Source organism: Sciurus carolinensis, chromosome 3 (genome assembly GCF_902686445.1).
Source record: "Sciurus carolinensis chromosome 3, mSciCar1.2, whole genome shotgun sequence".
In the NCBI taxonomy this organism is placed as follows: Eukaryota; Metazoa; Chordata; class Mammalia; order Rodentia; family Sciuridae; genus Sciurus; species Sciurus carolinensis.
This window is the reverse complement of record NC_062215.1, coordinates 87,994,050-88,008,845: the sequence shown is the minus strand read 5'-3', so window position 1 is coordinate 88,008,845 and position 14,796 is coordinate 87,994,050. Positions and strand designations below refer to the sequence as shown.

General features: G+C 37.8%; 1 protein-coding gene across 1 annotated transcript in view; it reads right to left on the bottom strand.

The window, feature by feature from the left end:
• Nucleotides 1–14,413, bottom strand: part of Ubxn4 (UBX domain protein 4) — a 35,276-nt gene extending 20,863 nt beyond the window's left edge. Inside the window, exons 1-5 of the mRNA XM_047544987.1 lie at nucleotides 14,092–14,413; nucleotides 6,113–6,215; nucleotides 3,805–3,833; nucleotides 2,786–2,904; nucleotides 1,661–1,835 (exon numbers count right to left, since the gene is read on the bottom strand). Coding sequence (XP_047400943.1) covers nucleotides 1,661–1,835; nucleotides 2,786–2,904; nucleotides 3,805–3,833; nucleotides 6,113–6,215; nucleotides 14,092–14,173 — 508 coding nt within the window. The 5' untranslated portion in view covers nucleotides 14,174–14,413. The remainder of the gene's footprint in view (nucleotides 1–1,660; nucleotides 1,836–2,785; nucleotides 2,905–3,804; nucleotides 3,834–6,112; nucleotides 6,216–14,091) is intronic.
• Nucleotides 14,414–14,796: the final 383 nt, after the last annotated feature.

Genomic DNA, 14,796 nt, shown 5'->3' with positions numbered 1-14,796 from the left:
TTATACTAGATAACTCTGACTACAATCCCAAATATACAATATAAAACTTCTCTTCTGCCTTTTCTACCAACCCTTTTGCAGTCACACCTCTTATTTGTATACCTCTCTTTCATATTTATTTTTTGATGTAATATAAAATAATACAAGCTGGGCATGGTGGCACATGGCTATAATTCCAGCAGCTTGGGAGACTGAGGCAGGAGGATCACATGAGTTCTAAGCCAGCCTCAGCAAAAGAGAGATGCTAATCAACTCAGCAAGACCCTGTCTCTAAATAAAATACAAAATAGGGCTGGGTATGTGGCTTAGTGGTCAAGTGCCCCTGAGGTCAATCTATGGTACCAAATAAGTAAATAAAATTAAAAAATAATACTATTCCCTTAAAAGTATATATAGCATTTCAGAGGTTACAAAAAACAACTACAAATAAATTAGTTCATTTGAACCTTTCAAAATTCTCTAGACTGGAAGAGACTTATAAAACTGCAAAATGTCATGACATTCCTTGAATTACATATATAGCACAGAAGAATTTACTACAGAGTACCTGAATAAAGGATATATTCTCTGGCTTTTATCATCTTCTGCCAATTACATGACACATATAATTAAGACCACTCTAAAATTAAAAAATTTTAAGTTGAAGATAAGAAAAAGAAAAACAATGTCCAGTACCACAATGGTGCATGCCTGTAATCCTAGCTACTTAGGAAGTTGTGGGAGGATTACAAGCTCAAAGCCAGCCTCAGCAACTCAGAAAGACCCTTTCTCAAATAAAAAATGAAAAAAAGGGTTGGGGATGTAGACGAATGGTAGAGCACCTCTGGATACAATCCCAAGCACCATAAAACAACAACAACAAAACCTAAATATTGCACGCATATTAGGAAAGTGCTCTACCACTGAGCTACACTCTCAGCCTTTTAGGTTTTTTTTTTTTTTTTAAGTTTTATGATTTAAAACATTTTTTATTTGTTCTAATTAGTTATACGTGACAGCAGAATGCATCTTGACACATCATATATAAATGGAGTATAACTTCTCATTCATCTGTTTGTACATGATAAGAGTTACACAGGTCATGTAATCATATGCACACAGGGTCATAATATCCAATTCATTCTACTATCATTTCTATCCCAACATCCCCTCCCTTCTTTCCACTCCTCTCTGTCTACTCCAAAATACCTCTATTCTCTACCCCCACCATTGTGAATTAGCACCCACCAATCAGAGAAAACATTTGGCCTTTGGTTCTTTGGGATTGGCTTATTTTGCTTAGCATAATATTCTCTACTTCCATTCATTTACCAGAAAATGTTATAATTTCATTCTTCTTTAAGGCTGAGTAATATTCCATTGTGTATATATACCACAGAATCTTTTTTCTTTCCTTTTTTTTTTGTGGTACTGGGGATCGAACTCAGGACCTTGTGCTTGCGAGGCAAGCACCCTACCAGCTGAGCTATCTCCCCAGCCCCAGAATCTTTATTCATCTATTGAAGGGCACTTAGGTTGGTTCCATAGTTTAGCTACTGTGAATTGAGTTGCTATAAATATTGATGTCCAGCCCTTTAGTTTTAAAAATATTAATCCATGCTCTTTAAAATAAAGTAAAGGGATAATTCTATTTTGCCCAAAAAGGTATTCTAAAAATTACCTGTTGCAATATCTGACTTTGTATCAGAAGTAGGTGGTGTCTCACAAAGCTCCATATTTCTAGACTGAGAGTTTTCAGATGTGTCATTAGGTTCAAATGAGGCGGATGGAGTAGACACTGAACTTTCTGACTGGCTGCCATTTGCCACTGATGTTTCACCTTTCAATGAGTGCATCTAGGAAGAAAATAATTGGAACTTAATTAGCACATAAGAATCTGAATTTACCATGGTAAATGAAACTGAGTTAAATCACTAATACTAGAGTATAAGTACTAAACTTTCATAAGTAGACAAACCTAAAATTTATAATCCTAAATGACAAAAATTACATCATGGAATTCAACTGCAAGCTGGTAGGACCATTAAAAAGGTGTTATTAAATCCAAAGAAAAAGTTACAACTTTATATTATTAGTCTTTTCCCAAAGTGGATGGAAATAAGAAACTGAGTTAAAGTTCTTAAAACATGTCAAGCAATATACAGACAGGGTCTTAATATGATAGTAACTCTCTCCTGCAACAAAGTAATGGTGATATGCATTATGTGGTTGGGGTAGGGGGCAAAAGAGAAAACTGAGTAAGAAGTTACTCAAGTATTAGGTAAAGGCATATGTATATTCATAATGCCTGGGAAACACAACAGCCACCTCCCTCCCCTCCTTTTTGGTGCCAGGGATTGAACCCAGGGGTACTCAACCACTGAGCCCTATCCCCAGCCCTTTTTAGGAAATACTTTTTTTTTTTTTATTGTAAACAAATGGGATACATGTTGTTTCTCTGTCTGTACATGGCATAAGGAAAATACTTTCTTTAGAGACCGGGTCTCACTGAGTTGCATAGGCCCTTGCTAAGTTGCTGAGGCTGGCTTTGACCTTGCGATCCTCCTGCCTTAGCCTTGTGAGTTGCTGGGATTATAGGCGTGCACCACCACCCGCGTGGCTTAAACAGCACCTCTTAAAACAAAAACAATGAAACATTTCAGGAAGATGGTCTTTATATTTTTTAAATTTAATAGTATAGCAGATTCTTAAATATATAGAGGGACTCCAAAATATTTCAATGTCAAATTTCGATAATTGATCATTTCCCCTTATTTATGCAAAGAACAATTCTATTCCTTCTCACCTGTCGAACTTTGTGAATTCTTGTAACGAGTTCATCTGCAGAAACACTTCCAGCTATTACTTCCAAAGGGATTCCACTGTCTCCAATAAAGAAACTGGATGGAACACACACTACAGGATCTGTAGTTTAATTAAGTCTAACAATTTACATGAAACAAAAGGATAATTTTTGAAAACATTATTAGTAACAAATTATTTTTGTGGATTTCACAATATAATCCACCAACACGTTTATAAAATAATTTCGACTACCATAACTATAGTGCATGTGGCAGGTAAAATGACTTATAATTTATCTATTTCTTTGTACTAAGGACTGAATCCCAGGGGAGTTTTAGCACTGAACTACATCCCAGTTCATTTTATTTTATTTTTAGATAGGACCTTTGCTAAGTTGCTAAGGCTAGCCCCAACTTAATCCTCCTGCCTCGGCCTCCCAAATTGCTGGGATTACAGGTATGCACCACAGTACCTGGCTATAATTTATATAACATATTTTAATGAAGAATACACTCTCCATTCTTCTACATTGTAACTTTTTTTTTTTAAATATCCATCTTTCTACTAGCTGCCTCTTGACAGTTACTTCTAACATTTCAACCAAACTATTCCATGTGAATTTCAGATATTCACAGTAAAAGAACAAATTCTATTCTCCCATTAAATACAATGTACTGGGCTGGGGTTGTGGTTTAGAGGTAGAGCTCTTGCCTGGCATGTGTGAGACCCTGAATCAAATCTCAGTACTACATATAAATAAATAAATAAATAAATAAATAAATAACAAATAAAATAAAGGTCCACTGAAAACTAAGAAAATATAAAAATAAATAAATGAAAATACAATGTATTATCTCAAAGGATACTTTGTAATGTTTCTGCAAATAAGAATTTAAGGTTTTCTAAATAAAAAATATAACTAATAAATTTTATCAATTAGCCAAAAGAAAGGTAAGTATGCAGCAAATTGTGTGTGTGTGCACAAGCACATATGAAGTCAATTCCTCATTGAAAGGATACAAATTTGTGAAAATTGTAGGCAGGCTTCACTGTAAAACAAAATGAAAGAGAAAAATCACTAGATGAACGCAACTCTTTTCCAAATATTGAGTTTTTAAATAAAACTGTTATCAATCACAACTTCTTTTTCTGAAATTATCTGTTCCTATAACAGCCATCAGCGGAATGGAAAAATTGTAAATCTTATTTCACTAGACATTTTGGGTTTATCTTTCTTATAATTTTCAGATTAAAGAATCATTTGCTCTTAAACCTAAATGATGACTGGATTTGTTCCATATCTACCATGATCCATGATGCTTCCTCAGCAGCAGGTATTCCTATATACAAAATTTAACCTGTAACAAGATAGGATTATGACTTACTTGTGCATGTCAACATTATATTCTGTAACAAAAAAGGATTCCAAAAAAACCTAAATATCCACCAATAAACACTATACAATCACAAAAAAGGAAAAAAGGAACAGAAAAGTGGTTGAAATGCTACCATTTTTGTACAAAATGGAAAAAACAAACACATTTTCTTAATTTGATCATCTCCAGATGATGGGTGGTTAGGGAAGGGAGAGAATATAACACCAATAAGATATTAATTAATGTAGATGAGTAATTCCAAGAATTAATTCTCATGTCTTCCGCATTTCCAACAAACCCTTATATTCTTCCTGCCATTGCTGACTCTAAGAGGAGTTTCTGGAAGACAACAGACAATATTAATAAAATGACACAATGTATTTAAGTTGACTGATTCTGTTCAAAAAAAAAAAAAAAAAAGCACAATTGGGAATAAAACTCAGTGGTATAGCACTTGCCCAGCACATGCAAGGCCCTAGGGTTTATTCCCAGCACTACACACACAAAAACTAGTTACAGCGCAACAAAAGTTTGGTTAACTATTTTATAAGGCAGGCCATACTAAGGTTTTAATTGTAGTATTTTTGTTAATGTGGAAAATTCTTTAAAAGTTTAAAAGCCTATAAGTTAATTTTTGAGCATTTTAATCTTGTGATTTTCAAACATGTTACTCATTCTCATATTATCAATATCAAAAGGCAGGAATACTATTGTGTAATTGCTAATGAGTTATTCCTTCTAGGTACAGATCACTGTTGCCTGCTAACAAGATATTACAGCCTTCTGATGAAAGATACATCACTATCTAAAAAGTGATATTAAGGGGGGACCTGAATCTACCTACCAAGTTATAGGAAATAGAGGACAGAAGAACTAAATGACATCAAAAGGGTTACAATCAACAAAATCCAGAATGTAGGGAACCACAGGGTAAATGTACAGAATAAATGATTAATTTTTTCAAAACAAATTACAAAGAAAAAAGAGAGGTGAAGGAGAAGCCAACAGAGTAAGAAACTTCAGAGAGATCTGAATGATCCCAAATCAAAAGAACTATGATACATTAATTAATAAAACTATGACTTTGATAAACTGAAAATTTAAACACTGGTTATTTAATGAAATTGAATAATTATGAGTTTGTTTCTGAAGTATCACAGTTAAATTTAATGATTTAAGAATCAATATCCGAGCTGGGGAGATAGCTCAGTCGGTAAAGTACTTGCCTTGCAAGCACAAAGCTGTGGGTTCGATTCCCAGCAACACACACACACACACACACACACACAATCATTATCCGTTAGACATACTGAAGTATTTGTAGATGAAATGATATGATGACTGTGATTTGTTTCAAAAGCATATGGGATGAATAGGAATGGGTAGGATATAGATGAAAGAAAATTGGGCTGTTTGTTATTGAAGCCACCTGATAACTACATGGGGTTTATTATAGTATCCGGTTAAAAATTTCCTATAAAAAAAAAATTTAAAGGCAGAGAGGACAAACAGAAAAACAAATAAAATAGATTTGTGGATATGTGGTACTATGAAGGATCTATAAATGTCCTTATTCCTTTTGAATTAAATGGCTGTGTCCCCAAAAATAGGGTTCAAGAAAGTAAAGAGATATCACTCACTTGCAGAGGTATTCAATATATGGCTTACACTTAGTTCCAAGTTCTTGGAAGCTAGAGTCCACAGTTCTTTTGCATTCCTGGTACAAGTTACATGGCTGCTCAGTAAACTTCAAAAACTTGAAATTTTTTTCAGCCAGATATAAAGATGAATTTGGAAAAAGACAATTAGAATTTATGTTCTCTGTATGCCTTAGATACTTACAAACATGACATCAGCATTCTTATAAGTCCAAGAGTAACATCCATAAATCACAACAAAAGACCATGATTATAAAATAATAAAAGGAATGAAATATTAAAGCATAAGCAAACCTTTTGGTATCAATTTTAATAGCAACAAAACTGTTCGAAGATGCTTCTGTCACTTTCTCATCTTCCCAACTTGCAGCCATCTCTGTAGACTGCTCATCATCACCTGTAAAACATTTCAAGAATTCTTAAATATAAGGCCAGGATTTGGTGATGACAAATTCTTTTCTCTAGAAAACTGTAACTTCAAATAAAATATAATCCCCCAAATGCTATTTTCTACCAAATTTGAAAAGTGATTTTTCAAAAGATGTAACTCAGTGATACAGTACTTAACTGACATGCACAAAGCCCTGGGTGTAATCCCCATCACCACAGAATTAACAAGAAGAAACAATGATTTTTCCTAAGTGTTCATGTAATAAAGAACAATGAAAAACAAATACTATAATGTAGATAACATGTATTTTTTAAAAGACATCCAAATTATAACGCAAATAGTACCACGATAGGTAGTCAGTAGAAGAAATGTGCTGTGCCTATTTTGGCTTTTGTACACACGACTTTAGAAAATGAGTGCAATATCTTTCCTTTCTGTAACATCTTTCTGTTGAATTTTATATTTTCATACCACAGCATTTAATCTAACTTCCTTCAAAGTACACTGAGACAGATTCAATCTGATTGTAGTTTAAGACTTGCCTTTTATTACATGTATACTAATTATAAAAGTTATGCTGATCTAAAATTAATCTATGGTATAAAATTATGAAGGGCAGAAGTGCTAGTAAATGGGTGCCTTTTGTGGGCTGGAAATGTTCTTTATTTTGCTTTGGATGAGAGATAACACAGGTATAATTATATATAAAATCCACCAAGAGCTGATGACACAGCTCAGTGATAAAGATCATTTGCCTAGCATCCAGAAGGCCCTGAATTTGATCCTCAGCACCACACACACATAAATCCACTCCCCTATAGTCCCAGTGACTCAGAAGGTTGAGACAGGAGGATTACAAATTCAAGCACAGCCTGAGCACCTTAGTGAGACCTTGTCTCAAAAAATAAAAGGGAAAGGACGAATGATATCGCTAATAAGTGGATGATGACACATAATAGGGGGTGGGAGGGGTTAGTGTTAGGGTTAGAATTAGGGTTAGGGAGGGAGGCAAGAATGGAGGAAGGAAGGACTGTATAGAGGGAAAAGAGGGGTGGGAGGGGTGGGGGGGAAGGGAAAAAAATAACAGAATGAATCAAACAACATTACCCTATGTAAATTTATGATTACACAAATGTTATGCCTTTACGCCATGTACAAACAGAGAAACAACATGTATCCCATTTGTTTACAATTAAAAAAAAAAAAAAAAAAAAAAGGGGGGCTGGGGAGATAGTTCAGCTGGTAGAGTGCTTGCCATGCAAGCACAAGGCCATGAGTTCGATCCCCAGTACCGCAAAATAATAAATAAATAAATAAATAAATAAAAGAGGGGCAGGGCACAGTGGTGCACACCTATAATTCCAGCAGCTCAGAAGGCTAAGGCAGGAGGATCATGAGTTCAAAGCCAGTCTTAACAAGAGTAAGGCACTAATAAACTCAGTAAGACCCTGTCTCTAAATAAAATACAAAATAGGGTTGGGGATGTGTCTCAGTGGTTGAGTACCCCTAAATTCAATCCCTGGTACCCTCCCCCCCCCAAAAAAAGGACTAGGGATATAGCTCAGTGATAAAGTGACTCTGGACTCAATCCTCAGTACCAAAAGAAGTTGAGATTATTTCCTACTCATTTTTATAAACTGCTTTCTTCCAGTGTGTACCTCCTCCCCTAATTTAATCTACCGTTTGCCTTCCCTCAGTTATCTGTTTATGGTATTTCCATCCTTTCAGTCTTCAGGTCAAAGCTTAGTTAAGCTGGGTATAGTGGTATGTGCCTAAAGTTCCATCTACTTGGGAGACTGAGGCAGGAGCACTGTTTAGCTCAGGAGCGAGAGATCAGCCTGGAAAACACAAAGAAGCTCTAACTCAAACAAAACAAACAAACAAAAAACAGGTCTGGGGTAGAGAATTTGCCTACCATGTAAGAATGCCCTGGGTTTGATCCCCAGCAATGGCAAAACCAACAAAACAAATCAACTTTATTGGTGGATTTAGTCAAGTTATCCTTGACTTCCTAGTCACCTCTAAATTAAGGGCCATGGGCTCTATACGCGCAGCTTCCAATTTACCTCTCTGAACTCATTTCCTTTTGCTTTCTTGTTATTTCTTTCCTTTCTATTCCTCAAATACAAAAGATGCTCCAGCTTTATGATCTTTGACCAGCTGTCTTCTCTGCTTTGAATTTTCTTCCCCAAATATCTATATGATTAACTCTCAATTCCCTTTAAATCTCTCCTCAAATATCACCTACTCGGTAAAGTCTTCCCTAATTGCTACCTAAAAATTATATTCTCAGACATGTGCAAAGCTCCCTTGTCTCGATTTTTTCTCCCAGTATTACCTATAATTTTCTAATATACCATGTGTTATACATTTACTGTTTATTATCTTTCTTCCCAGTAAGAAAGTTAGACAAGAGCAAGGATTGTTTTCCATGTTATCATAAAACTCAAATTCCTAAAAAGAACTTAGCATATAGTAAATACTCAGTATACAGTAAGCACTCAATAAGTATTCAATGAAATAAATAACTAAACTGCTGGTACAGTAAGAATCTTGCCATTTCTAGAATACTTAACTCTAATGCTGTAGATTTTCCTTAAATACCTTTATTTTGTTTATTTTTATGTAGTGCTAGAGATCAAACTCAGTACCCCATACAAGCTAGGCAAGCGCTCTTCAACTGAGCTATAACCATTGTCCCACATACATTTTAATATATTTGTGTGAAATGATATCTAAGAACACCAAGAACAGGAGTTAAAGAAATTTGGTCATGGGAAATGTAAATGGGCTAGACTAGAATACATCCACAGACCAAGACCAAGAAGAACATCCCTTTAACAGACTCCCAGATGTTGAAAAGCAGTAAAGAGGGAAAATTACCATTGGCAAATGAGAGCATCCTGAAAGGTCTCCAGAGATCATGAGGTGAGAAGGGACAATACAATTCCAAGTAAATGATTCAATTATCAACCCAGAAAAAATAGCTATACAGGAACATTCATACTATAAATTCTTTAATAGTCACTATTTTCACAGTTCTTTTAATCTAGGAATGGGCTATGCACTAAATATAAAACTAAATATAAACAAATGAAACACCGTCTGCCCTCTTTGGGACTTAAATTCTAACACTACAAAAACTTTAAACAAGTGGACAACTATAAATGCATATAGTAATAAATGCTATGAATAAAAGAACTAAGAAAAAAATGACATGAGACCTCTTTTATAATGGTCAGGGAAACTTTTTCTGAGATAACATTTAAATTAAGACCTTAAGAATGAAAAATCTGGGGCTGGAGCTGCGGTTCTGCAGTAGAACGTTCACCTAGCATGTGTGAGGCACTGGGTTTGATCCTCAGCACCGCATATAAATGAATAAAATAAAGGTATTGTGTCCACCTACAACTAAAAAAATTTTTTTAATTTAAAAAAATTAGTAAAAAAAAAAAAAGAATGAATGAAAAATCTAAGCCACGCGCCAAAGTTCCCCAACCAGAAGTAATACATATGCATGGAAAGGCCTGAGTGACTCTGAATGCCATAAACAATGGGGAGCACAAGACAGAGAATTTAAAGAGTTAAAAGAGTCAACAAGATGTATCCCATTTGTTTACAATAAAAATAAATTAAAAAAATAATAAAACAACAATTATAACAATATAAAAAAGAGTTAAAGAGTCAAAGATGACTCTCACACTTATGTTTAGCCTACTGGACGTACAGTGGTGCCACCAAAAAATTTCACACTGGGAGAGAAAAACAGATTTAAGGAGTAAATATACTTCTAGGGTTGAGAATCAACTCGTGAGGGATCTAAATGAGGATGTCACATAAGTGGATGGAAGTATGGATGGGCTTGTGAGGTCCCTTACCTATAATGTACATGTGGTCAGGGTCCTAAATGTCACAATTTCATTTCCAGTGTCTGTCCATAACAGCCTTCTGGGGGGAACAGTTGCCACACCAGCAGCAGAGGTTGAAAGTTGAATAAAATTTTCAATTCAGACCTTTCTTAATACTTACTACCCAGTGAAATAATTAATTGTCAACTTTAGTATCTTTAGTTTCTTATTCAACTTATCAATTTATCAACCACACTATGAAGTTAGGTGGGCCTATGATTTTATGAGAAAACAATGTATTCTTGATAGTATTAGCAGTATCCAAGGCACTTAAATTATAAAGCAGAGTTGCACACCCTCATATAGCCTGCCCTTTCAACCTAAAAGATCTCAACTGCTCAAAACTTAGTTTTGTGGTCTATATTAAAAAAAAGGGGCTGGGGAGATAGCTCAGTCAGTAGAGTGCTTGCCTTGTAAGCACAAGGCCCTGGGTTCGATCCCCAGCACCGCCAAAAAAAAAAAAAAAAAAAAAAAAAAAAAAATAAGTGGTGTCTGATATTAACAAATTTAAACCCACCTCAAGGACACCAATTAGTAAATAGAAAAACACCTTCACTTCAGACTCCTCCTCAGATTACTGCAACAAAACCAAATTACTGGGCTGGGGATATAGCTCAGTTGGTATGCATACACAAGGCCCTAGGTTCAATTCCCAGCACCACCACCACCACACACACATGCACCTTCTTTTACTTCTTTCAATTTAAACAGTTACAACTGAAAATTCTTATTATTAATTTGTTGGCTGAAGTAGCAATAACCTTTCTAGTCTCATAACATCAACTTTAATTCATCCATGAAAATTTCATTAGAGAGCTGGGGCTACAGTTCAGTGGCAGAGTGCTTACCTAGCATGTGTGAGGCACTAGGGTTTTTTTTAGTTGTCAATGAATCTTTTATTTATTTATATGTGGTGCTGAGGACTGAAACCAGGGCCTCACACATGCCAGTCAAGTGCTCTACCACTGAGCCACAACTCCAGCCCCTAGGCACTAGGTTTGATCCTTAGCACGACACAAAAATAAAAAAATAATCTGGGCACAGTGGTGCATGCCTATAATCCCAGTGGCTCAGGAGGCTGAGGCTGAGGCAGGAGGATCACCACCAATTCAAAGCTAGCCTCAGCAAAAGTGAGGTGCTAAGCAACTCAGTGAGACCCTATCTCTAAATAAAATACAAAATTGGGCTGGGGATGTGGCTCAATGATTGAGTGTTCCTCAGTTCAATCACCAGTACCACACCCCACCAAAAAGCAATCAAACTAAAGGTATTGTCCATCTAACAAATAAAAAAAAAAAAAATTTTTTTTTTAAATTTCACTAGATAAAGTCAGGTAGTGCATGCCTATAATCTCAACTATTTAAGAGGCTGAGGCAGGAGCATCACTTGAGACCAGGAGTTGAAGGCCTGCCTGGGCAACATAGCAAAACCCAGTCAAAAAATACAAAAGAAAAAAAGAAAAAGAAAATTTCATTAAATAAAAACACCTTGCCTAAAACGTTTCACACTTGAATAGGTTTATGAACCAAAGTATACTCTTGAGATCACTCCTAGCCATTTTAAAATTTTCATTAAAATGATATATTATTGTTGGGAGGGGGTCTCAGATCAATCTAAGAAAATCATGATCGTTCTGGATATATTCTTCAAAGTTATGAACAAAGTTCTAGGCAATCTGAAAGTGTTGCGGACTTATGAGTACAATGTCTACATATTCCTAGAGTAACACTAATCCTACTTAGTCTTGGGGATTAACCAGCTAAAACTCTAGAAAAGCTAACTGTATTTTGGAATAGATTAAGGGACAGATCTTGTCAACAATCTTTCTACAAACATTCAACAGAGTTAATATTCTAAATCCATGTAGTAACTGCTCATCAGTAAAACTTTAATATATACACACAATGCCCCAAAATATAATACCCATAACTTTATTCCAAAGACTTACAGTAGTGTTTTTGATTGAGTTTCTAAATATTTGTTAATTAAATCTAGCATTTTGGGCTAGGGATGTCACTCAGTGTTAAGAGTACTTTCCCAGTATGCAGGAGGTCCTGGGTTCCATGGCTAACACTATAAAAAAATTAAATAGTTAACAATATTTCTTCTTTCAAATTAACTGATTACCTCAAGAATGCCTTTTAGTAATGTTTGGACACCATCACTCATTTGCTGTTCAAAAACATGACTACCATAGTCCTAGATTTATTTCTACACCAATTTAAGTTATTACATAAGCAACCTATACCTGTTCAGTTTCTTCCTTAAACACAAAAGTGCTGGGCAGTGTGGCACAGGTATGTAATCCCAACTACTTGCCAGGCTGAGGCAGGAGGGCTGGAAGTTCAAGGTCAGCCTAGGCAACTTAGCAAAATTCTGTCTCAAAATAAAAAGGGCTGAGGCTGTAGCTCAATGGTAGAAGGCCCCTGGGTTCAATCCCAGTTTAGGGGCAGGCACACTTTTTTGAAGCTAAAAAATTAGATTGTTAAAATGTAAATTTTTCTTGTGTATGACCCTGGTTGCAAACCACTCTGTGACTGTGGACTCAAGTTCCTCATCTATAAAACAGTGATGATAAAACCTGTTCTACCTACCACAAGAACCAATTGAGAGTTTATGTGAAAAACAATTTAAAGTTGTCATAAGCCTATTAATGAACTCATAATAAGCCTAATTCATCACTTTCCACTCATTTTTATCCACGTTTTCCCTAACTTGATTATAACAGTAATTTATGTAAAGCATAATATAACCCCTGAACAGACAGCATAACAGAATAAAAACTATTCAGGTCTTCTAATTAATAGCAATAAAAATTTAGCATAACAAAACAATTAAAAAATTTCAAATTTAACGCTAAATTCGATTTCAGCAACTTGTTCTATACCTAAAGTACACAACTACTAAAAAATATTTGGTAATGAGTAAACCGTTACTAAACCCAAGTAGTTGAAGAAATATACCTCAAATTAACAGTTGTTACAAATACTGGTCCATGTAATGACAATGCGCAAAACCACAGCGGCAGACGGTTTACTGTAAATTTACAAGATTTCAGCAATAAAACAGAAGCATGTGGAGCAAAATAACGCAGAGCAACATAGAGTAAAATTAGTTAGTAAGTGTTCTAGAAAACTACGTTAATTTTAGGCTAGGAAAACAATGGCAAGAACCATAGATTTTAAGCCAATGGTAAAATAGAATTTTTAAAAATCAACTTGCAACAAAGTAGTTATTCCATCTTAGACCACCCCTCAGCACTACCATCAAAAAAATTTTTTGAACCTCTAAAGTTTGCGTTTCAGGAACACAGTAACCCCAGCAACCGTGAACATCAGGTGGTTTCTCTTTGTTGCTTACCGATGACACAGCTTTCTTCCTCAGTCCATTACTAATCACGAACCCAACCGCTCGCCTTATGGCCCGTTCTCACCCCCACCGGCGCACAGGAACTAAAGGGCGTCAAAGCATTCCGACGAGGGACTCTGGGGCTGAGAGGGCGCCGGCATGGGGGCTTTGGGGGTCCGCCTGCGCCAGCTCCTCCGTAGGCGCGGGTGAGAGGCTGGGCGGTGAGGGCCTCGCTCCCGCGTCGCCTGGCCGGGCGCAGGGAGGTGTCGGTGGGGCTCAGAGCGCTTTGGGGGCCAGGCCCAGACGGTGCCTCCCGCCTCGGTGCCGAGGCTGTTGGGTGGTAGGGCGGGCCTGCTGTATCCCAAACGGACCGCGGAGGCGCTAGGAGGCCGCCTGGGCCTCTCAGAGCACTGAGAAAAGGTTGGGGACGCCTGGGGTCTAAGAGCGGGGCATCCGGGTGAACCGGAGGTGGGGCTGCAGCTGTGCCTGGGCGCGGGATCTCAGGCTGCGTAAGCCGAGAGGTGCCCGCGTATCCAGGAGAAAAGACCCGCGCCAGAGGTAGAACAGAGGAGGAGTAGGCCCGAAGGGGTGTCCTGGCCGCATCTCGGACCCTCCCCCCACCTCACCTGCCACAAACACCACGAAGACCGCGCCGCTCCTCTTAGCCGACGCGATGGCGGCGGGAATGGCGCCCTGGAACCACAGCATCGCTCCCCTTGGGCCCAGGAACTCGTTCGGTGTGTAGTCACAACAGTACTGGAGCTGGTCCCGCCCTCCTCCTTCGTCGGGCCCCGAGGCCCCCGCAGCCTCAGCTGGCCCGGCCCCCGCCTCAGGCTCCTCACAAACGCGCACTCCCGTCAGCGGCCCCGTGGGACGCGCGCAAGCGCGCGCTTGGCAAGGAGCGCCCCGCGTCACGTGAGGCCACACGTCGTCGTCGGCTCAGCGCCCCAGCGTCGTGTCTCGTTGGCAAGTCGTGCGCGCGCCGGAGAGACCTCAAGTCCTGCAGTCCGGGAAGTGGAAAGAGGCAGTGGGAAGGATGACTAACCGCTACGGCGTGTCGGCGTTGCTTGCAGTGAGGCATGACGGGAATTGTAGTCTTAGGCGTGTTTGTAGTTTCCGAGGCACGACGAAAGGGCGGGAGAGAGCGCCGCTACACACCTATCAAGAGGAAGAGGAAAGCGGAAGTGTTTGACCAGAATATTCTATTCTCAGCTTCTCTGAGCCCTTAAATGTGGAGATAGTCGGCCCCCGCATGAGATAAAATGAACTTTGTAGGGATCCATCCCAAGGTTTTGGTTTCTACTGGACTTAGCCCGACCTTGTGAAAAAAA